The sequence below is a fragment of the Amblyomma maculatum genome, chromosome 3, assembly GCF_055883805.1.
Source record: "Amblyomma maculatum isolate TAMU_Amacu chromosome 3, ASM5588380v1, whole genome shotgun sequence".
Classification (NCBI taxonomy): domain Eukaryota; kingdom Metazoa; phylum Arthropoda; class Arachnida; order Ixodida; family Ixodidae; genus Amblyomma; species Amblyomma maculatum.
Genome location: NC_139346.1, coordinates 67,913,520 through 67,938,820, shown reverse-complemented (window position 1 = coordinate 67,938,820; position 25,301 = coordinate 67,913,520). Strand labels below are relative to the sequence as shown.

The 25,301-nt window shown below is 47.0% G+C and overlaps 1 protein-coding gene across 1 annotated transcript; it reads left to right on the top strand.

The window, feature by feature from the left end:
- The first annotated feature begins 7,862 nt into the window (after positions 1-7,862).
- Positions 7,863-24,983, top strand: LOC146194906 (solute carrier family 2, facilitated glucose transporter member 8-like). The gene is made up of 3 exons (XM_084596669.1): positions 7,863-8,254; positions 19,387-19,645; positions 24,726-24,983. The coding sequence occupies exons 1-3, from the start codon at positions 7,863-7,865 to the stop codon at positions 24,981-24,983; spliced, it is 909 nt and encodes a 302-aa protein (XP_084452795.1).
- The last annotated feature ends 318 nt before the right edge of the window (positions 24,984-25,301 follow it).

Here is a 25,301-nt window from a genome sequence, read left to right as displayed (position 1 = left end):
TTACTGAACACGTAGTACACAGTCGCACCAGCGTCCAGCTCTCACTTTCACCATATATCAAAATTCCGGTAGACATATACATATGCATCAAGTGAGGGCAGCCAGGCTGAAGGTCGATCCTGCACAGCGATATACCTCCAGTACCATAGCGCACTGTTTTCTGAACAGTGACTTCGATTAACGTGGTGGCTTTTCGTGGCGGTCTGTCATGCGGCTCTTCTACAGGCTGAATGGCACCCTGAGTACGAAAACATCACATGGAACCATAGAACCTTCCACTGCAGTCAAAATTCTTATAGCATAGGAAGTAATGTTTCTGTCCATTTGAAAGTCCGCTGAAGAACGTGCCAAGAAACACGGCATTACGACAATACACAAAGCAATGATCTCTAGTTTCTGGTTACTGACGCAGGCAACAATCCACTGACCATGGCACAACAGTCCTCTCTGCACGAAGCCATGTTTTGATAGCTAAAGTTGAGATGTGAAGTTTAAAAAATGTTTTTGCTGCCTATTGATTATACACCCGTTCCACCCGCTTTAGTACACTTGTCTAGAAAGGAGACGTGAGGCTGCCAATACATCGGTACAGGAAACAACGTCTCAATTAGAACTTTTGTCATCTGCGTCCTGGAATGACTGTATAAATGTTCCATGGAAAACCGCACAGTAAGGAAATGGAATGTGTCCGCAACTTCCTTCAGAAAAATTTCACAAAGGTCCCTCTCTACTATTTACCAGTGGTAGCAAACGGAATAGGCAAAGAGAGGCTTCATTGTCTGGTAAAGGCAGCTAGAGGGACGGAATGCTTGAGTTTTTAAAGAAAGAGAGCTTAACCTTGCAACAAGCTGACGAACAAACAAGTGCTGAAGACCAGCTCCACCACACTCCAGAGGGCGAAACAAATTGCCTCGACGCGTAGGCTCCTATTGAGAGCTCCACACAAAAGTTGCAAATATGCTACTCATTGCTAGTGCCTTTTTTACAGATAAGCTTCGAAACCAAGAAGACATCGCAACTTTATGCAAAAAGAGAAAGCTCCCAAGCCTGCAAGCTTGAGTTTGTCCTATATATGACCAGATCTCCGAATCCCAGTTAGGCCCATTATTGCGATACTGATGAAAGGGAGCTTCCAAATACCTATCTTGATGCCACCACCTAACTTGGGTTTCGTACCCTAGTAACCTAGCTAGAACCCGTTTCCGTTATCAAGGCTACGACGCCCACCCGAACTCGCACAGAACCCCTCAGTTACACGAAAACCTCAGCCACACTCCTTTTATCAGAACAGATAAGGGCAATGTCACCAGTATGAGCGAAAATCTTGATATCACATAGCGATAGCGAGATGCCACGATATGAGTTTGTCGGAGCTAAGACGAGGAATAACCACGGAATAATGGTGCGCGAGTTCGGCGAGCTTGTCTAGAGTGACATCTCCCAAAGCCGCGACGACGAGGACTATGTTCTGGGGAAGTCGCTTGAGGAAAAACACGCAGTAAACGGTCCTGATCGGAGGGGGAGTCTAAAAGCAGCTGTCGCATGCGACGGAGAAGCTACGAAGGACGGCTATCACCGAGGTCTGTTGCGGTAAGGACCTACTGGAGTCGGCTGCGCTTTCACGCTGATTTGCGGTCAACGAGGGCCGCCTTCAACGTTTGAAAACGTCGGGCCGTCTCCGGCGAGGCGATAATGTTCGCTAATTTCTCGGCGACGTCAGGAGGCAGGCAAGACACGAGATGGAGGAACTTGGTATCCTGGCTGGTGATACGCCGCAAGTGGAAATGCTCCTCAACCTGGAGTAGCCAGGCACGAGGGCTGTTGGGCCAAAATGGCGGCAGCTTGACTGGTTGAAGCGCGGCTAATGAAACGCCGCTATGCTGAGCGTCCTGGGGCGGGTTGCTGGCTTTAGGAGTGGTGGAAGAGCCAGCGGAATCCATGTAGGTGGGCGGGGTTGCGTGGTCGATGCCGACTCGCCAAATATGTTCGAACTAAGACGAGGAATAACCAGCTCCGACAGCGTCCGGGTTCGAAATGTCTTTTTTTTTTTTTTGCACTGCTCGCACTGAGGCGCCTAGTGCCAACTTCTTATTTGTCCAGCGCCGTGCCGTAGCTTGCGGTAAAACAGCGGCGCGAGAGGCGCTACATGTTCTTAATAATACTACGGCATAGGAGCTCATTATAAAGCAAATAACAAGGGCGAGAACGGGCGGCGCTGTCTAACCGATCATTGAAGTGCGATAGCTGTGGTAAAGTAAGTGGCCGCTTTAAAACATAATTTGATGATTTTAAGCACACCATCTCCAATGTTTTCACTCTGTAATGCAGCAAAAAGAAAATAACGACCTGACGCACCTTATCACAAGCTTTTGACAGATCAATCCTAATAAGGGCTACTTGACTGACCTCGTCTGACGCTGTTTCAAACAAGGAACGTGCGATATTTAATGGCTTTGGATAATATGGATTTCGATGGTGCGCACATGATTGGTCCAATTAAATATTAAACCACAAGTTGCAGTCGAAAAGAAAGGACTGTCTCAAACATATTATAATCCACTTTGCATAAGAATATCGACAACAACCATTCAACAAAGTTCAACCTATTTGCCGTCGTGCTTTTTGAGATTAATGTGGCGTGGCCAGCATAGAACGTAGGAGGCGAGTAGCCGTGCCATATGTTGCACTGAATACTTCCAATATGGGAGCTGCTAGCTTATGAATAATACTTTATAGGACTCAGTACTTAGATCAACCGGGCCATGTGACTTGTCACCCCGTATTGAAGAAATGGCCGACTTGACACCATCTAAAGTTATAGACCCCTCAATAATCGCTCGCCGCTCATCTTCAAGACGAGAAAATGTTTCATTTAAGTGACTGAAATCAGACCCACTGATGGCATTGTTAATAACACAGAAGAGGGGCACATAATAATTAAATAATGTACCAAGAATATCTGAAGTGTGAGTGTACGTATAACTACCACGACGAGTTTCTAAAATCTTCTTAGAAAGAGAAACCTGCCCTTAATAATTAAATGCGAAATTCTGTGTTCACGACGTAATCAAGGCACCGTGATATTTCATGCGCTAAACTGACGTAACTGAGCTTTATTATTTTTGACATTATAAAAATACGATCCTGGAACAATTCTTCCTAACTCATGCAGTTTGTTCCAATGTGCACTTCATTTCACTAAGATATAGGTGCTTTAAGAATGTAAGCCTCTGCCATATTAAACACGCCTTCTGAAAGGTCCCAGCTTCATGCAAGCACTACTGTTACTTCATCTTACAGGACTACTCCTCCAGATGAGGATGGAATCGTTAATGACGCAGAGATGATGGAGTCAAACGTAAGAATTCTAATATGATATAGTTCTACCATGTCCAACCCTTCTTCTCCGCAGTCCCAACCAAAATCAAAGAAATATCAGCTTGGTTTTAAGCCAATGGAGAATATATTATGGCAGGAAGTTGCGGCTGCCCGCATTTCGCAATAATAGGGGTGCTAAATTTTACACTTTCAGTTTATATTTCGTCACAGCATAATCCAGATATGGTTATTTTACAAGGAACTTGGCTAACAGCCGATAAGCATTTTCATTTACAAAATTATCGTTCATTCCGACAATATCGCCAGTGAAAAAGAGGAGGCTTAATTATAATTGTCTCTTCGAAGTTCTGTCACAGGGCTAAGGTTTCTTTTCAGTTGTCGCCTCTAGATGGTGAGTTATTGGCTCTAGACTGAAATTCCAGGGCGCTGTTCATTTTCATTAGTGAATGTTTATTTCCCCAGTGGTGTACAAGATACAAAACCTCTAGATCTACAATTATTTAATTGTCGGAGCTCAGTTCCTCTGAGGTGATCTTAATTCGCATCATGTGTCATGGGGCTACAAGACAGATAGTTTCGGCAAGCGTCTTTGGGATTGGGTAACGTACAGTCATGAGCGAAAATGGTATACAACACTTAGCCGACGGCGGAGCTTAGGAAAACTGCATTGGAATGGCATCCATCAATAGCTACCTGGGGTCAAGACAATCATGGCGGTGCCTCATTTTATTGCATGCATATGTCATTGTCGCTGTCCCTATGGCTGTCTCTAGATCACTTTTAGATGCCGTTTTGTCGAGCTCTACCAGCGGCTATGTGTTGTATACCACTTTTGCTCCCGGGTGTACAATAACTTTTCCTGTAGAAATTCGGGTTCAGCCACTTTCATACGAAATCACACTCAACCTGTGTTAGATTTAACTTTTACTGCTCACAGTCTTTCTGTCAGTTATTGGTTGACACTTGATTGTGACACGTGTATGACCACATACCAATTGCTTTTGATGTAATTGGCTCTTAACTGCGGCGACTTCTCAGTTGAAGTCATTTATTAACTATAATAGTTTTCAGTTAACGTTAGACTCTACTCTTGAGTCAGTGATTAAGACAGACGATGTACAAAAATCAAACCGCTTATGCTTGGTGTTTGAAAATTACCGTAAGAAGTCTAGGATATAGGTACGGAGTTCAAAAGGCAGTATTACAGCTGTTTGGTGGAACCCTGATTGCTCCTGCGATTATGGACGTAGAAAGGCGGCATGGAAGAAGCTTCTCCAAAATCAATCCCCAAAAGCTGGCATTATTATACGTTCATCGTAGCTGCTTTTAAATGTACAGTTGCAAAAGCGAAATACGAATATGACGTAAAGCATTTCGAGTTTCTTTCTAAATTTGGCAACCGGAGTGCTCTATTCAGTTTTTTACTGTCACGGAAAAAGATTCTGGCATCACAAAACCTACCTTCTTTCATTGTGACACCCCATGAAGCAAAAGACACAATTTAAATAATTGCCAAATGAATGTAGAAGCGTTTCTCATCTCAACTTCATTCAGGCTCGATGTCTGTACCGCCAATGAATCCAGTTAATTACGATCTTCAGATTAGCGTTTCTGAGCTTTCTCCTATAGTAATGGGGTTGCCAGCCACTGCTCCTGGTCCTGACAACGTAACTTCAAAAATGATAAACATCCTCTTTGAGGAATCACCTCAGAATTGGTAAATTATTCCATCAAACATGCTTGGATGCACCCAAAATGCAATCTTGCCAAAGTAATTCCTTACCCAATAACAATGGCGGTGCCATTTCCATGGACATTATTAGACCAATTTCATTGACATCAAGTATTGTAAAATTAATTGAAAAAGTCATTCTTATACATATTCCGGACTTTGTGAACAAAGAAAATATCCTCAGCCCTTGCCAAATTGGTTTCCGTCCAAAGTGTTCCATCTGGATTGTGCATGCTGACCTTGAGAGTCGAGTTCTTTTAGCAAGGCGCGAAAACATTCAAATTGCCTCGTTAATATTAGATATAGCCAAAGCCTATGATAGTGTTGAACATAGCATGCTATTGCAAAAATTAGATGCTATTAAGTTTCCACATTATTTAGCAGCGTGGATATCTACATTCCTTCAAAACCGAGAGTTTTTCTGTGCATTAAATGGCGTTCTTTCTGGCAGATACAAGCAGCCAGGGCAGTCCCGCAAGCAGCGGTCCCCTCACTTGTGTTTTTCAGCATACTACTCAGCTCAATTTCAGTTAATGATGTCCGCCCTTAAGTATATGAAGATGATATTGCGTTTTTTGCGGCTGCATCGGATATTGAATTCCTTTACCTCCGCTTGCAAACGTACCTACATTCTGTTGATAATTGGTTGTGTGGCTTGCCTCTCACTTTAAATGTGAACAAGAGCACAGTACTTGTTTTCAATATAAAATATCCGGCAAGTCTGTTTTTAATGTATCAGCAACAAATAAGTCATCGGGTTAGGTCTTTAAAGTATCTAGGGGTAATTTATGATGATAAACTTTCATGACAGCCCCACATATTACCCATGTCACCAAGAAAGGAGCTTGGGCCGCGGGCATGCTGCGCTGAGTAAGTTGTCCGCCGCTTGGAATGCGGAGTGATGCGCTTTTAATAGCTTATATAATGCATGTTCCTCCAATTTTAGAGTTCAGGTCAGTGTCATTTTCTGGTTCATCAGCTAATAAAATTCGCGCGCTCGTTCTCTTGGAGAGGAAAGCCCTTCGTTTGTGTCTTGGGCTTCCAAAATTTGCCGCCAAAAATGTGCTCTTCCTTGAACCTCGAATTCCTCCTTTGCTATGTATATTACAATTTCTAACTGATCAGACGTACCTAAGGATATATGAATCAGAGTTTCACCGAACTATGTCTGTTTTTTGCAGCCAACTGACCTTCTTTTTCGGATCCATTGGCCTACATTTCACACCCCGCAGGTAGGTATTGTCCAACATTTGCCCAAAGGTAGGTATTGTCCAAAAAAAATGTAGAAGAAGGACGTTCAGCACGGCGTCGAGGTCGACGGGGACGCGGAAGACCAACACGATCTGTGCGATGGCAATTCCACACACCTTTTTCTTACTCATCAGCATCCAGCGAAGGGGTCCATCTTCTTCTTCACAAATTATTTAAATGTTTCCCTTTCTAGCATTCTTCCCATGCAAACCAGCAGGTGTTCTGTTGAAATTACCTTTGACGACGTTTTCCCGAATGATGGTAAATATTTATCATCCTTTATTCTCAACGGATTATTAAAATGTCATTTAAAAAGTCTTTCTGCTAGCTTAACGACAGCAACCGATGCACTCAGCGTAACGATAAGGCAGATGCGGATATATATTGTCCGCATCTCGACCGGCCTTTTTTTTTTGCGTCTTCCGGACTTCACCCCAATATTTCAAGCAGGGTTTCTGGCGATGGTACTTCCTTTATGGAAACTAGACTCCTCTTTTTTTTTTTTTTTCAGTGGCTTTAATTACCGACTCTCTATACTTTTGCTCGTCCCTCTGTCATCAGTGGATTCTGCAGTTGTAAAACCTTCCTCTCCCTGATCCCCCGACATTTGAAACTTGTACACATGGTATGGGTACAGGTCAGAGCAATGTGACTTTAAATCAATATGCTGAGAGCGCGTCAAAAGAGTCCCTCAATGACCCCGTCCTTCCGGCGACCGCTTATATCACCGCACCGAGTTTTGAGAGAAGCATTTTACTAAACTTGCCAACTGGACATCTTTTACGATCTGACGACTACCTGCATCTCAAATATTCTTGGAGTAGAAAATCATGCCATTCGCGGCAATTTTAGATTTCTTTAACAAGGTAGCTTTGCCGTATCCCACGTCTAAATGTTCTTCTTCACAGGTCTGGTTTGGAAGGTTTTCCAGTCTGCAAATTTTGTAGTGAACAGGAATCATTCGATCATTTTTATTGTTTTGCCATCGCTTCACTACGTTCAGAAGGCAGTTGATGGAAAAGCCATTGCAACAACTTAACCTCAGTGTAAGTAGCCCGATATCGTTATCATTTAGCGCCACCATCCTTGGTCACAGTCACAGGTCTGTTTTGCCTCCATGCAAAATTTTTTACTCGAAACAAATTGTTTGCCTCGCTGAATTTTTCAGCTTCACTTGTCCTGAAAATGCCAGTGTCAATCTCCCATGTGCGTTATAACCTTCCATTTTTATTGAATTTATTTCTCCTTTCATTTTTATCTACCCCTGCAATCATACTCTCTTTTTTACATGTAAGCATACTTCAAAAACTTTCTTTGCAGCCCAATTACTGGCCGAGCCTCCTGTGTGGGTATGTGCCATATGTTTTTTGGACAACAACAACGACAACTTCCCTCAACCTTGGTTCCCCTTGAATAGGCACCTGCCCGTGCCGAAGACGAAGGAGAAGAGGAAGAAGACGAAATTGCTGTTCCACAGGTCCAACGCCGAGGGTTTTCCTATTTTACCATAGGCCAAGAACGTTTTACTCCGATCGTAGTCATGCTTCCCGACAAAAGGTCCCGGAGCCAAGTCCTCAGCAAGGGACAAATGCAGCAGAGTACTCGGCCGCCAGCGGCTCCTGCCGCAACGGGTGCCTCGCAGGGTGCCTTCTCAAAGCAGCCTGCGCAATCGTCTTCTGTCAGCAGTAAGGCATGTTTGGAGCCGAACATAGACTCAAAGGTTGTCTCTGCAATGTTCGGAGCCTCCGAAAAAAACAACCGTGCCAAGCCTTGGGCGAGCTTCGGTCCCATGCCACTGACTGCGCTGGTCCCTTGCTGGGCGGGCTCGCTGTGCATGGGCACGGCGATGGGATACTCGCTTCCTGCTGGTCGAAGCCTCCATGAAGCCAAGGACCGCGGCTCGTTCAACATCACGCATGCAGGGATATTCTGGTACGGACACCCTGCGAATACTGCGCTAGTGGTATCTCATACAGCAGCATACTGCTCTCATACAGGGCCCCTATATTAAAAGAACTCTGTTAGAAAAACATTTGCAGTGGTATATCTTGGCTATGTCGCGATATACGAAGCGAGAGGTAACGTTTCCCTGGCTAAGCTTGTGATGATTTTACGCTTAGCAATAAGAGACATTGGGTAAACACATCTCCTATTCATTTTGCTTGACAGAGACGCCTTCTTACACTCATTCTCTCTTTTTAGACTATCCAAATGCCAGGCGACAACCTCAGGATTGGAAGATTTAGCCTTGTTTTGTCTATACCGGCGTTTAGCAGCGGCTGGACTCTCCTTCACGGCATCAATGTAAAATGTCGTGATGCAGTCGCATATTATATTCCCGCCTTTTATAAGCAATGCTGCGCATGCGGCGCGCGGTTCGGCACCATTGTTGCCACATTGGCCAGCTGGATTTTCCCAGGTGTCAACACAATATCTCCCTTTTTTTCCACGAAATATTTTTCGTGAATGAATTATTTTAGAGTAAACATCTGGAAATCAAATTCATAAGAATAGCAGCGCAATAAAATAAAATATATAACTCATGCATAATGTTGTCTAATGGGATAGTTCTTCCTTCGTGAGTTCTTATGGCGTGTTCCCGAAGCAATCTGAGCATGTTGACACTATCCATAGAGTTTCGAAAACTACCGGCGCTACTCCCTCCTCCTAGTGACCTTGCACCATTTCTCTAATAACCTAATTACCCCCTTCTCCCCTCTGTACCCTTGGACCGAGGCCTGATCGTGTCCGCGGCACAAGGACAAAAATCTGTCTTCTCTCTTGCCTTGGCTGCACAGCGAAAGAAATTTGTTCGGAATATATCTGAATGCGTTTCGAAAATCAGTGTGTACGTGAAGATATCACGAACTTGATTATGAGTAGATGAAACTGTGCCCTTCCGATACCTTCCTAAAAGTCAATCCGAAATGTCAAACTCTGGGCGCTTGTGCTGGGCACACATTATGCAACGTGTTCACGTTTACGGTGCCTTCTGTCCCGGTCCAAATCAGCCCACTGGAGACTTCTTCGGCCGAGACAATAGAAAGACCCGGCTCCCTTGTCATCCTGGCATGGTCCCACGTGCCATAGCAGTTGCGCGGTACGCCTATGCAGGCAACCATTAGCGAGCAGCAAGATATATTATTTTTTATTTTTAGTTTTTTTTTTAGTTTTTCTTTTATCTCAGTAATAGTCATGAATGCTTATTTATTACTATTTCTTATCAATTACCATCATCACTATTTTTAAGTTTTATATACCACACAAAGCTCTAATTATTAACTGGTTTACATGAAAAGAAAAACGTGGTATGTCACGCTCTCTGTGGACAGATGCATAATATAATTGACTCACAGGACACGAAAGGCGCTCTATCCGTGACGCGCGTCCTTAAGACCCGGTTAGGCCTCTTGAAATAGTGAATTTCCACTAAAGTCTCTGTAATTACATAGACCGGAGCCAGTCTGTTGATTGGCTAAGAAACGTTAAGTTATGTGTAAGCATTAGATATTTAATGATATAGTACTTCTACATTGCGACAACCCAAAGCTACACATACGTCACGCAAGTCTAGTCCCTCCCACAAGTAATGCTTCCAACAATATTTTCGGCCACACAAACCTAGCAATCCCGACACCAGGTGTCAACTGGCAACTGACGGGCGAAGCACTGACTAGGCGGCACTCGTGCTTCGCCATCCGTCAGGTGGTGCTCGAGATGGGTGACACCTTACACCTCTAAGGCAAGGTCAGCGCGTAATAATCAATCAAATGGCATCCTTTAAAGTACAGTCTTTATAGGAATTGGTATGTTAAATAAATATGCCGCCACCGCGGTTCATTATTTCAAGAACACCACAATTCACTTGAGGCATTTTTTTTTTTTAAGAGACAGTGAGAAATTCCGAAGTCAACATTGTCGAGATGTAGCGAAATATCACGGGCATACAGCTCTGGCAGGAGGTAGATAGGAGATTCCATGACCGTGCGCTGACTGGTCGTCAGACTGTGTGACGTCACGAGACTATGTGACATGGCCGATTTGAAGGCTTCGTGATTGAGATGCGAGGGTGACATCAGAGTCGAGACCTTCAGGACCCTCAGATTTCGAGTTCCTTTTAGCCATGCAAGCACCTTCGAAGTGCTTGGCTGAAGTGAGGCTTTATATTTCTGTCAGGTGGCCTTCATATAACGGGATATCTTTTTGTGACTTCATACTAATGACAGCGTATTGAATAATAGCGGCGCCGGTTAAAATATCAATGATTAGGCGATCATCACAGTGAATATACGCGAACATGATCAGCAACCGGAACACAGGATAATTTTACGGCTTTCGCAGGACAGTACTCAAGGTGGAGTTCAGCTGCACACCCCTCCCCTCATTAATTTTACGCGCAGTCATACTGACCCCGTTCCGCTGAAAATCCGTCGCCGTACCCCCGTTTGCTAATGAGCGCTGAAGGTCGCTCATTCGCAAGTAGAGCGCTGAAGGTCGCTCATTCGCAAGTAGCGTTAGAACATCCGCCTTGCATGCAAGTGGACCGGGGTTCAAATCCCGGTGCAGCGCAATTCTCCACCGGATTAAAAAAAATCCGCGTCTCGATGGAATTGCATAAACAGGTTTGGGGTGCGACCTGATGCCGGTGACCACCTCTGGCAACGCACTCCCTCACCAGAACAGGAGTTGGCCACCCTGGTGCAGTGATTGGCCGCAACCTCTCATGATAAGCTCCACAAAACCCCGGCCCTCAGTCACCAGCGGCTGCGGAACAACTGACCACGGCGGCGGTCAGACATGTGACGCAGCAGGGGGTGCTAATAATACCTGGCTCCGCTGGACAGGCCGCCATTGGGAACTGACCCTGGCAACGTTTAATGCTAGAACCCTATCTAGTGAAGCTAGTTTAGCAGTGCTGTTAGAAGAACTAGATGGCATGAAATGGGATGTCATAGGGCTTAGTGAGGTTAGGAGGTTTACCAGAGAGGCGACTACTAGGAGTAGGTTTCCTTGTCAATAAGTATATAGCGGGCAATATGGATGAATACTATAGTATATAATGAGAGGGTTGCAGGCATCGTAATGAGGCTTAATAAGCGGTATAAACTGAAGGTTGTGCAGGCCTATGCACCTACATGTAGTTATGATGACCAGGCAGTTGAAAGCTTCCACGAAGATGTAGAATCGGCAATGCGAAAAGTAAAGACGCAGTATACTGCACTAATGGACGACTTCACTGCCAAGGTAAGGAAAAAGCAGGCAGGAGACAAGGCAGTAGGTGACTATGGCATTGGTTCTAGGAATAGCAGGGGGGAGTTACTAGTTCAGTTTGCAGAGCGCAATAACTTTCGAATCATGAATGCCTTCTTCAGCAAACGGAAGAACAGGAAATGGACGTGAAAAAGTCCTAACGGAGAGACTAAAAATGAAATCGACCTCATAATGTGTTCAACCCCCGCCATTATTGAAGATGTAGAGGTAATCGAGAAAGTGCGATGCAGTGACCACAGGATGGTGAGGTCCCGAATTAGCCTAAATCTGAAGAAGGAACGCAACAGAATAGTAAGAAGGAAACCCATCAACGAATTAGCGGTGAGGAGGAGGGCAGAATAGTTCAGGATCTCGCTACAGAATAGGTATTCAGATATAACTGAGGATGGCGACATTACCCTAGAGGCAAGGAACAATAATTTCAGAGATGTCATTACTGAGTGCGTGGTAGTAGGCGGTAGGATAGTTAGAGAGGATACCGGTAAGCTGTCTAAGGAGACGAAAGATTTGATTAAGAAACGCAAGAGTATGAAAGCTTCCAATCCAACAGACCAGATCGAATTGGCCGAGATATCAAAGCTAATCAATAAGCGCAAGGTGGCCGATATAAGGAAGTATAACATGGAGAAAATTGAGCATGCTGTAAAGAACGGGGGAATCCTTAAAGCGGTAAAGAAGAAATTGGGCATAAGCAAAAACCAGATGTATGCGATAAGGGACAAGGCGGGCAACGTCATCACGAATATGGACAAGATAGTCAAAGTAGCCGAGGAGTTCTATACAGATCTCTACAGTAGCCAAAGTAGACAGGACCGTAATGAGATTGGCGGTAGGGAAAAAGTCAGACGTTCCACCAGTCACGAAGGACGAGGTCAAGAAAGCACTAGAAACTATGAAAAGGGGGAAATCGGCTGGAGAGGATCAGATAACTACAGATTTGCTGAAGGATGGGGGGGATATCGTGCTAGAAAAACTGGCCACCCTATATACGCAGTGCCTGGTGTCATCGACGGTACCGGAACCATGGCAGAATGCAAACATTATCCTCATTCACAAGAAAGGGGACTCTAAGGACCTTAAAAATTACAGACCAATCAGCTTACTGTCTGTTACGTATAAGGTAATTACTAAGGTAATCGCTAATAGAATCAGGACAACTTTAGACTGCAATCAAGCAAAGGATCAAGCAGGGTTTCGGAAACGGTACTCTACTATCGATCATATCCATACCATCAATCAGGTGATAGAAAAATACTCGGAATATAACCAGCCCTTATACATTACGAAAAAGCCTTTGACTCTGTTGAAACCTCGGCGGTGATGCAGGCATTGCGAAATCAGGCGGTAGACGAGCCGTACGTGAAAGTGCTGGAAGATATATGCAGTGGCTGGACAGCAACCATAGTTCTGCGTAAAGAAAGTAACAAATTCCCATAAAAAAAGGCGTTAGGAAAGGAGACACAATCTCCCCAGTACTATTCACAGTTTGTTTAGAGGAAGTATTCAGAGACTTGGAATGGGAGCAGTCAGGGATAAGGGTAGGTGGAGAATACCTCAGCAATTTGCGATTTGCTGATGACATTGCCTTGCTAAGCAACTCGGGGGATGAACTGCAAATAATGATTGATGACCTAGACAGGAAAAGTAGAAAGGTAGGCTTAAAAATCAATATGCAGAAGACTAAGGTAATGTTGAACAGCCTCGGGAAGGAACAGCATTTTTCATTAGTTAGCAAAATACTGGAAGTAGTAGGCGAATATGTCTACTTAGGACATGTAGTAACCGCAGATCTGGTCCATGAAAAAGAAATATGAAGAATAAGATTGGAATGGAGTGCATTTGGCAAGCATTCGCAGATTAGGACTAGCAGTTTTCCGGTATCGCTCAAGAGGAAAGTATACAACAGTTGCACCTTGCCTGTACTCACCTATGGGGCTGAAACGTGGAGGCTAACCAAGAGAGTTCTACGTAAGTTGAGGACAACCCAGAGGGCTATGGAACGAAAAATGGTAGGGGTAACATTAAGAGATAGAAAGCGTGCAGAGTGGGTAAAAGAAATAACTGAAGTTACCGACATTCTAGTGGAAATTAAGAAGAAATGGACAGGGGCAGGACATGTAGTGCGAAGAGAGGATAACCGATGGTCGCTGAGGGTAACAAACTGGATTCCAAGGGAAGGAAACCGTAGCAGGGGGCGGCAGAAAGTTAGGCGGGCGGATGAGATTAAGAAGTTCGCAGGGGTCAAGTGGATGCAGCTAGCACAGAACTGGGTTAAGTGGAGAAATATGGGAGAGGCTTTGGCCCTGCAGTGGGTATGATCAGGCTGATGATGATCATCATCATCATCATCAAGCTCGAGTGAAATTCCTGCCGCCGCAAACATTTCAGTGGCGCCGCGTTAAGCGATGCGGCAGCTACCTGAGCTACATATCATATACCACGGCTGGAGAGAAAGGAAGCGCGCTCTCCCTCCAGACCGGCCGTGCATATCGATGGCACCTCTGCGTTCTAATGTACCGTTATCACACTGCCCTTGTGGGATTCGGGCTTGCTGCGGCTGCCCTTTGCGCGGCCGCCGCCCGCTTCCCAGTTGTTCTCCACGTTCCCTTTCTCCCGCCTGAGGCGGCGGAGAGGGGCTCGGACGACTTGTCACTGTCGTTTGGGCCACAGCTCCGCCCTGGCGTCCCAGTGGCTGTTCCCATTGGCGCCTTTTGGCGGGAACGCGGCACCGCTTCGACAGCCGCGCTCGCGCGACTGTCCGAGCGGAGCCCAGAGAGGGACTCCTCCGAGACATCGCAAGGTGCGTACGCTACTGTTCTTGTCTGCCGGCCTTTGTCCGCGCAGACCAGTGTGTACTCGAGTTCGTCTGCTCCGGGTCTTACCTGAGAGCGAAGCTCGAGCCTGTCGATCGTGATCCAACGATCCGCGACAGGCGTACCTTGCGGTGGTTGCCCAATCTCTCTCAAAGGAACCCTTTGGTTACTGCGAGAGAGAGATCACAGCATGCCCTTGCGTGCTTGCGGCGCGCACTCCGTGTCACTTCGTGCGCGCAGGGGAGCCTAGCTCCTCGCGCGCTCCCTTGACACGGTGACTGCGTATGTGTGTGTATGTGCGTTTTGTATATATGTGTATGTGTGTGCGTACGTGCGTGTATGTGCGTTTGTAAATATGTGTGTGCGTATGTGCGTTTGTAAATATGTGTATGTGTGTGCGCGTGTGTGTGTGTGTGTGTGTGTGCCGCTGGAGGATGGCGTTTCAATAAACGTCTCCTTTGTGAAATCGGAGGTTTGTGTCCTTGCAGCGAAGTGCTCTCCTCCCGATGGAGGTTGAGTGCGCGCTGCAGTGTTTCAGTGTGCGCGTGGTGACGGCTGATCGGGGCTTCGGCTCGCGCGACGCTCGAACCCGCGGTGGTTCGTGGCCTATGTCCACGTAGAAACCACAACTGGCGCCCAACGTGAATTGCCCCTGGCTCCATGAGTCGTTGGACAGCACATCGGCCGAGCCGGTCGCCTTGACGATCAAGCTCATGCGCCATGCCTGCCGCCCTCTGCGCGGCACTCGGCAAAGGCACTGAAACACGAACATGGTTCTTCGGACCACCCTGCGGTGGGACCGTTGACCATATGCCTCCGCTGTTTTAGCTTTACGCCGTTGCGGAAGCAATGTGCGCGACGCCGCCGCTGCCGGCATCTCCGCACAACAGCACCCGTACCCCGCTTGCAGTCATTTCTGTTCGGGGAACGGCGAGGCGTCGGCCGGGCTCCCTCTGGAAACCGGACCGAAAGCGCGCTCAGTTGGCTGATGCGGCTCCTTGAACTTAAGAGCCGGCTGGCGCGCCATTCTCTCTTGGTACAGCATTTCGACTTTTCGGTGCAGTATCTACAGGGGAGAACGAACGTGGTAGCTGACGCGCTATCCCGTGCCCCACTCGCCCGCGGCGGCGTCTTTACGCCGGCGGGCGAAGGGGGCGAAACAGCGGACGAGCCGCAGATCGGCACGGAGGGGACGCCCGCAGACGGGTTCCCCATTCCGCTATCCGGGTAAGCAGCGCTTCGCAAAGCAGGCGAGGGTGAAAGCTCTTTGTGAGCACATCTGAGACGCCGATGCCAGCGGAAGTTTTGCTGCGAACCTGCGGGGGGACGAAACCAGGCTCTCCTTTGGGATGACTGGGATCGTTTTCGGCCATGAAGAGCTACGACGGTCCAGCAAAATGACCCGTTTTGTCGCGATGTCAGCGACGGTCTCTGGGAGACGAAGCGCCGTTACGCTGCTTGTATTGCAGCGGGCGCAGCGCCGTTACGCTACTTGTATTGAGCGGGCGCAGGGGGGCACGAGCCAGCGTGTGTCGCGGCGTGCCCCGGGGATTCATATTTGCTGGGCCATGACGGGCTCGCGCTGAAATACATAGCCACGGATGATGAGTCCATGAACCATTTGAAGTGGCTATTCCCCAATGTCTGAGCGGCGCTCTGTTGCGTTTCTCTCACGACAAACCATTGGCTGGTCATCTGAATGGCTCCAAGGTTTCAAGAAACTGAGACAATCGGTGACTACAGCCGGCATGAAGCGCGACATTTTCCGCTGTTGCCGTTCCTGCCATGTCTGTCAAATGGAGAAGTCGAGGGGTGGCAAGCCACCGGGCATGACGAAACCAACTGACAGTGTGCGTCCGTGGCAGATGGCCACCTGCGATTTCATGGGGCATTTCCCCAGTAACAAGCAGGGGCTCATTGCTGGAGAATCCCCCTATGGGGAAAGCCAGCCGTACCTACATTGCAGACCTGAAGGCCTATGCGTAACGGTCTGACGAGCTTGCGCTGGTGCCCATTGTCACCACAGGCAAGCGCCAAGGCACACCCGATGCGGTGGAACGCAGCCGTGCCCCGCACCGGTACAAGGTGAGGCGACGTTCACTTGTGTGATTGATGCCGGACGGCGGGCCTTTTCCGCAACCGAAAGCATACCGCCTCACCGAGCGAGCTTGCTCGTTCAACCCTACCCGGAAGCAAGGTTGGTCTCCCCCTTTTCTGGCTCGTTCAGTTCCAGCCTGTAAGCTTTATTATTATTATTTTTTTTTGTGTGTGTGCCTGTGTTCCCATTTTTCGCTTTCTTCTGTTTCCATTCTTGCTTCTTATCTTGTAAATATTGTACAGTGAGTGCCTTCTTTTGTACAGCGCGTGATCTCTCTTCTTTTTTTTTTGAAATTGCGAGGGTTGCTCATTAGGCAGCCCCGACGCGCGGCTTTTCCGGTGTGTGTGGAGATGAAGTTGGGGCCGTTTGGGGACGGGGAACATGGACGATGCCCCTTTCGCCCAAGGCCGCCGCGGTTGCGAAGGTGCTCGGGACAGGTTCGTCGCTGAAGGTCGGCATCACCCTTTGTTTGGTGTCTGAGTGGCTGTGCGTGTGCGTGCCTGGGCGTGGAGGCGACGACGTCGCGCCATGTGTGTTTGTCGGCGTGTGCGGAGCGCGGTGGAAACGGAAGCCTCGCGCGGTCTTCCCATGTGCGCCTTGGATCGCCACGCAGTCACGGACTTTCCACACCCGGGGCCCCTTCGGCGTGTTCGCTGTCGCTGCACCTAACCTGTACCACCACCGACCGAGATTGTTTGCAGCCATGGATGAACGTTGGCCACCCAGAAGTCAACGAGCGGTGAGTCACCGCAGGCTCCCAGAGCTGCACCGACGAAGTTTGAACTTCTCTACATAGTTGTGTTTGTACATAGTTGTGTTTGTACATAGTTGTTCTGTACATGGTTGTGTTCTGTACATGATTCTGTTCTGTACATAGTCGTTGTTACTTAGCCTCCGGAACTTTGTACATTATTCTTCATGTCATCTTGTTCATTTTTTTTTTTTTGTGCGCCTTGCTAATGTTTGTCTTTCTTGAGTGTCTGTCTTTTCGAGATCTTTCTTGCTGGAACTGAAGTGTAGTTGACTTGTTGCGTGAGGATAGCATTCTTTTCTTCATGCTGGGGACCTGCTGCTTGCTTTCGCTGATGGGTAGGGGGGCAATTAAGGAGAGGCGGATGTGGGATTCGGGCTTGCTGCGGCTGCCCTTTGCGCGGCCGCCGCCCGCTTCCCAGTTGTTCTCCACGTTCCCTTTCTCCCGCCTGAGGCGGCGGAGAGGGGCTCGGACGACTTGTCACTGTCGTTTGGGCCACAGCTCCGCCCTGGCGTCCCAGTGGCTGTTCCCATTGGCGCCTTTTGGCGGGAACGCGGCACCGCTTCGACAGCCGCGCTCGCGCGACTGTCCGAGCGGAGCCCAGAGAGGGACTCCTCCGAGACATCGCAAGGTGCGTACGCTACTGTTCTTGTCTGCCGGCCTTTGTCCGCGCAGACCAGTGTGTACTCGAGTTCGTCTGCTCCGGGTCTTACCTGAGAGCGAAGCTCGAGCCTGTCGATCGTGATCCAACGATCCGCGACAGGCGTACCTTGCGGTGGTTGCCCAATCTCTCTCAAAGGAACCCTTTGGTTACTGCGAGAGAGAGATCACAGCATGCCCTTGCGTGCTTGCGGCGCGCACTCCGTGTCACTTCGTGCGCGCAGGGGAGCCTAGCTCCTCGCGCGCTCCCTTGACACGGTGACTGCGTATGTGTGTGTATGTGCGTTTTGTATATATGTGTATGTGTGTGCGTACGTGCGTGTATGTGCGTTTGTAAATATGTGTGTGCGTATGTGCGTTTGTAAATATGTGTATGTGTGTGCGCGTGTGTGTGTGTGTGTGTGTGCCGCTGGAGGATGGCGTTTCAATAAACGTCTCCTTTGTGAAATCGGAGGTTTGTGTCCTTGCAGCGAAGTGCTCTCCTCCCGATGGAGGTTGAGTGCGCGCTGCAGTGTTTCAGTGTGCGCGTGGTGACGGCTGATCGGGGCTTCGGCTCGCGCGACGCTCGAACCCGCGGTGGTTCGTGGCCTATGTCCACGTAGAAACCACACCCTGCAGTGGGTATAATCAGGTTGATGATGATGATGATCAAGTTCGAGTGAAATTCCTGCCGCCGCAAACATTTCAGTGGCGCCGCGTTAAGCGATGCAGCAGCTACCAATGCTACATATCATATACCACGGCTGGAGAGAAAGGAAGCGCGCTCTCCCTCCAGACCGGCCGTGCATATCGATGGCACCTCTGCGTTCTAATGTACCGATATCACACTGCGCGTCACGGTAGAGACGGAAGTGATTAATGATAGACATCTCGTAAATTGTTTATATTATACATTTGATGTTGATTCATCAATTTCGGATGATTTATAATATGATTGGTTGGATGATTGGTTAGTGAGTTGTGATTGGTTATTAGTGGCTGAAACCACGGCGGTGCAGATAAATCATCTTTTGCGTCTGTCGCCGAATTTGATGACGCACGGTTTCCTGTGGCTGGTGTTAATGCGGGAATAATGATATTGGAATAGTGCGGGGTTTCGTTTGAGGATTAGCCTTATATTGATAGAGTGGCCCGATGACCAGAGAGAAGTTGTACGACGTATGCCGTGAAGCGCGGAAAGAACGCTGGGTATGAGGAAGCTAGATAGTTGAAGCGAAAGTTGGATTTCAAGGCACGAACACTCGAAACAGAAGCGAGACGCCGTACGTGGGCGAAGGAGGCCGAGCTGGAACGTTAGCAAGCTCTGACGATATTTTCGCTTAGAACAGATTGGATTACGTAGTCGTCGTGGCAGCGTTAATCTGACCTAATGACGGTGTTTATCATAATAAGTACGTGTACCTTTCCTGTATGCATCCGCCACTAGTGAGCTCGTTCCTTTGTAATGCTTGAGCTGTATACATTGCCGCAGGTTCGGCTCGCTCATGAGCCTTGGCGCGATGTTCGGCTCGTTGACTGGAGCGATGCTCGCGCAACGCTACGGGCGTCGCTGGAGCTTCCTGACAGCAGCGCTAGGCCTACTCGCTACGTGGTTGTGCATCGGCTTGGCTCAGCATGTGTACCTCTTCTACGTGGCTCGCTTCATCAATGGCTTCTTCATAGGCTTGGTCTCGCTTGTCGTGCCCGCGCACATCGCTGAGATGGCATTGGTCACGCACCGCGGAACGGACGTGAGTACTGTCAGCGAAGAACTCTGGTATTTGAGCTCATTGTGAGAATTGCGTAAGGCGCCCCCCCCCCTCCCTCGTTTCCTCCACTTCGTGGACGTTTTTTGTGCGGGCACGTGCCATGCTCCCCCAGGGTCCATACCCTGAAGCTGCAGGTAAACATCACCTAAGTATTTCACGTAAAACTTGCGTCTGCGTGAGTCGTGCTCGATAGCACCGCATAGGCGACATATATTAGCAAAATGGACAATATACAGACACACGAAAGAAACTGCACAGTAACGAAACCGTATTGTATTTTCACCTTCATACCACATTTCTCCATTCTTGTAGTTGGGCCATATCAGAATTGCTCAAAATCGCATTTTTTGCGGACATAGCTGTGCACCTAATGATTTCCGGCTCTGTGCACTGCGTCCGAAATTCGAAGCTGCCACTTTTAAATAATAATAATAATAATAAGAAGAAGAAGAAGAATAGCATGCTACGTGCTTTTAAAATCCCGTTTGCAGAAATTGATGCGTATGTTTCCTTTTTTACAGTCCTGTTATTAGGTTTTAACATTGTTCGTCCAACTATTCTTTGTTTTGTATAAAGGTTACTTGCCAAACTAGTTATTACCCTCGCATACTCTCATAACATCATATCTTATCGTGTTTGTGTGCGCTACTTATCTTGTGTGCGCTACGGGGCCTTTAGGGCACTTCAAGTAAATAAAAAAATATTTCATATAACAGAAAAGAGCTGCAATTGAGTGAGGGGAAGATAAACTTTTCCCTGCTCAGCGATGTCAAGTACAGGGTCTCGGGCGTCACTTGTATACGTGAGGCGACTACGAAATACGTTGAGACCATGAGACCCTTTTATCATCATCATCATCATCATCATCATCATCATCGTCATCAGCCTGATCATACCCACTTCAGGGCGAAGGCCTCTCCCATATTTCTCCACTTAACCCGGTTATACTCTCTTATACTCAGAATAAAAAGGTAGCGCAGAAGGACGAGGACGGAGGAAGGGACACAAACACGAACGCTACTAACCGTCTGGATTTTAATGATCCAGTATGTTGATGCGCCACAAAAAATTTATCATTTGTCCGCTGACATAAAGTAGTTAAGGCGGCTGTGGAAACTTAATGGATTCTTTGGTGGCAGAAGAGCACCAATAGCAAAACCCAGACCATCCTTCAAGTGTAAATTGGCCGATATATTGATTGTTACAATAAAACGTTAAGACGTGCGAATAAATTGCGTTTAAAAGCATCTTTACATTGAAAATGTGCTTTTTCAAAATTTGGTTGGTTTCCCATCCACGTCCACTTAAGTTTGTCACGCGCACACGCTGTGGTCATCCCGACCCTGCAAACATCCGAATTTCATCCATCCACTTGGACATTGTGTGCGTTATGGCGACAATGAACACCTGTAAGCGGAAGTACATGTCCACTATAAAACAATAGAAGAGAGTCACTAAATAATATTCCAGTAGCTACCATAATCTGGTGACATTGTCGGTAACCACTTAGCTGACGATGCTGCTCGATCGGCTCCCGATACAGCCATCATTTTCCTAGTATCACTGACAAGAGCCGACGCAGCAAGGAACCTTCGGCTGCTCACTCAAAACGTGACTATTCAATTACGGTCGACCCGTAGAGGCTGATGGACATCCCGTTCGCACCACTTTGACCCTTACTTCAATACCAAATGTCATTCGGCTCCAGCCTATGTGCCGCTATTGTGCCGCCTGCGGCTGGGAGTGGCGTTTAGTGACACCTACTTCCTTCTCATCGCAATGGCAGACTTTCCAACGCGTGAGCAGTCGAGTGCGACCAAATGATTGGACATATATTTTATGGCTGCCCTCCATTTTAGTGAGAAAGTGCCCTCCTGGCTGCTGCATCCCGCTGCTTGCAGGCTGGTCCTCTTATACAAGCAAATATTCTGGATCTTTGGATGGAACCTTCGTCACTAAGAAACCCGTTGAATGCGGCGTAGACGTTTTTAAGGGACTCGGGATTAAGTTCCCGACATTAAACTGTAAGTGTACGCCCTCTGTCTCTTCTTCATTGTGGTCTATGTGTACGTGAAAAAGAAAAAAAAACTTTTTACCACTTTTCTCTTTCTTTTGGTCTCTTTGCGCCCTCCCCACGTGTAGGTAGCCTATACTAGACATCGCCTAGTTAACTTCCCTGCTTTTCTGTTCTCTTTTTCTCTACCTCTCTCGATCTTTATTGAAATATAATCTTACCATAACGAAACCGCACCGCCTGCATTCTTGAACATGCACTGCTCTGTCTACGTGCAGTAATGGCCATTCCTTGCCATATGCCCATTCCTACTTCATTTGATGCAGAATATCATTACACGGGTTTTTGCTTGAGGAACTTAAAAATATGCGACTATTTTAGACCTTCAGCAATAACATTCATTTTTGCACCTGACTGTGCTGTCTCTCAATCAATCCACGTGGTCGGAACAATCCCCAAACTCCAACACTTTCTCCCTCCTTGTGCTCCCATTTTCATCCATTTTTTCATTCCCTATCTGGCGTGAGAAATGCAGGTGCACCGCCTCTTATTTTTTCACAACCCCCATTCCCCATATATTCTGCTGTGAGTGGGTATTCCTGCGCAGCTATGACTATGATATGCCCATGATATGCCCAAGCCAGCGCACCTGTTTTTTCTTAGCAAGGCTTTCGAAGCGAGTAGAAACGGACGGACATACTCTTCCGAAGTCGTAAGTTTCATGCGTCAAGTTAGATTACACCACCAATTTCTTCGCTCGTTTCGTGCAACCCGCAACCCAGATATTTACATCGGTATAAATACTTGGTTATTACCAAGGTAACCAAATAGCAAACCTTTTGCAGAACAAGCATAACATAGTCAGAATTGCTGCCTGATTATTATAGCATTTCTAACATTGTAATAAAAACTCAGTACACTGCTCTGCTTATACTCCAGGAAAGACTGTAAGTTGTAATGGTCAGCGCTTCATTTGACTATTGACTGAAGGCGTCAATGGGGCGCAATCCGAAAATTCGCTTCATGCTTTGGAAGAAATGAATATACAGCGAGGCCTTGGAAATAATTTCTGTCTCGCACCCCTCGTGTATCGCGGGGTCTGAGAAAACAGTGAAATACATCTCCATCAGTGTGGTGAAATTCGCGTGAGGACAGCAATGCGAAATGGACAAGAAATGAGCTTGGCCGACAAGGAGAGCGGTGAACTTCCAATGGCTATTATTGTGAATGGTTCACACATATATAGTCTGCGCGAGCCGTGTTCATCTTTAAAGCAAGCGCAAATGGATTGGCTCTATGCAAGGGTGAAGGAAGGAACGGGCTAGTTGGTAAATCATCTTGGAAAGCAAAACAGAACACTTCAAAACACAGGCACAGACACCTTTCACAGACACTTTTCTGTGTCTGTGTTTTGAAGTGCGCTGTTTTGCTTTCCAAGAAGATTAGCTGTATGTCGGAGAGAGTGACAGAGCCTAAGCTCATACGCCTTCCCCAGATTCCCTATCTTCTGCTATTTGCACTGCTTGTGTAACGTTTTCTTTCCTCTTTTTCATAATAAAGAGCTGTCAAGACCAGATGAACATTCATTGCAAGTCATCCAGTCATACCTTCTTTCTGTGCTCTTTAACCTATCCTTCATACATCGTCCACTTAGACCAGCATACATTTTCAACAAATTAAAGAACTGCGGTATGCTTGCCTTTCTGCGCATTCAGCCAAAGGCCACCTGTGGTCCTTGCCGGAGGCTCGTTGCTAGGTTGCCTCTGGATTGGTAATTGTTTATTCCTTTGGCAGGTTGTGATGAGCACAGAACATGACGTTCGCGTTGTAACGCAGGGCTGCCTCCTCAAAAATATGCGCACTAATGTACAATGTGGGGCACTCACTCGCAGCGGAGGGAGATCGTAGCTCTGAAGGCTTTGATTTACATGCTGTTACACTAGCCGAAAAACGTAGCTTAGCGTTACGACGCGAAAGTCTTCTGTGCTTCTCACAATCTGCCAAAGTTTTGCAGAATTGCAAATCAGTTAGCCTCCATCAAATGGCCTGAGGCAAAAAGCAAAGGCGCCCTTTTGTTGGATGTGCAAAAGGCGTAGTGTAATCAATTTTCTTAATATGGGGAAAAATAAATTTCGGTCAAACTAGGCGATGCGGAAGCGATAGGTTAAGAGATCATGCGCAGAACATAAAAATGATCGGGAAAGAACCGATTGTGAAGACTTTCTGGCTATCCACTGACTTGCAAGGACTGTTCTCATGATCTTGAGAGCTCCTTATTTTCCTAGAAAGAGCAAGAAAGTAAGCACAGTAATGGAGAATCAACACGGGAGAGATGCGAATGCGTGAGCTTTGTTGCTGGTGTTGTTGCGATACTAGAAGGTCGTCATTGTTCCATATTTATTTTGATGTTTATTTTTAGCAGTTAATATTTTTACTTTTAAATTTACTGCATTAGTTCGAGGTGTTTATATGTTTTATTAGTTTACTTTTATAACGTTGTTTATTGCTTTACTGCATAAAAGAATATTTCAAAACAAGATAAAAACAGGTTCATCTTTATTCGATGCCCTGCAGCGTCCTTACGTTAGACAAGGAAACTTATTGGCATGCTTGCGGGAAGTTGGCGTAGAAAAGTTGTTGCCGCGCTCGGCTGGGAAACGAAACGATGGTGGTTTGATAACTGGCGTGGAAATAATTTTTTGTTTAAGTGTCAGTTCGTCAGAACACTCACTGTTGACATGCAATGATAAGGACTCCCTCTGATGACACCACTCATGATCTAAGAGTTGTTTCAACATTTGAAACGCGTCAGACAAAAACTGTGGAATCGGAAGAGCCGTGTAATACGGGGAAAGCTTGAGTCAGTTCCGCTTCTCTCACCCTCTATAACAAAAAGCTAACATATCTGCGCATGCATTGAGATGACCACGGAACGTGCAGAGTGTTCAGACCACCCTTGCCATTGAGCCTCGGTCCTTGTTGTTTGTTGTTTTTTTTTTGCTCTGTCTTTATATCAACACATCATGAATAGACCTGGTATTGCTGCAGGGAGCCATGCATCACCTGGTGATCACTCTAGGCATGCTCTACGCGTACGCCATCGGCCTTTTCCTCGACTGGTCCTGGCTGGCACTGTGCTGTGTTCTGCCGCCTCTGCTCCTACTTCTTCTCACGTGGTTAGTGGTAGAGTCACCTCGGTGGCTGCTTGAACGCCACAAGAGCCGCCAAGCATTCCAAGCGCTACTCAAAGTGCGCACGACTGCCTACCATGTGAGTGATGACCTTCATCCGCGGCACGCCTTCTGAAATCATGCTAACAAAGGTTGACACATCTTTATTTTGTAATTTTCTATTTTATTCCGATGAGCTTGCTGACACAATTTAAGAAGATAAGAGGGTAGCTTCATACAGAAAATGGTCCGTGCTTTTGTAAACGAAAATTTATTTTGACGAAATAGAAGGGTTGAAATCTGTGTCACTTTAATAGTTGTACACCTCTACTGTACCAAGAGGAAAGGAAGGAAGGTGGGAAAGAAAGGCAAAAGAGAGAAGAGTGTCTTGAATAGAGGGCTCTCGCCGAATTCAGGCCACCTGTGAAATTTCGACGTGCGCTGACATCACCCA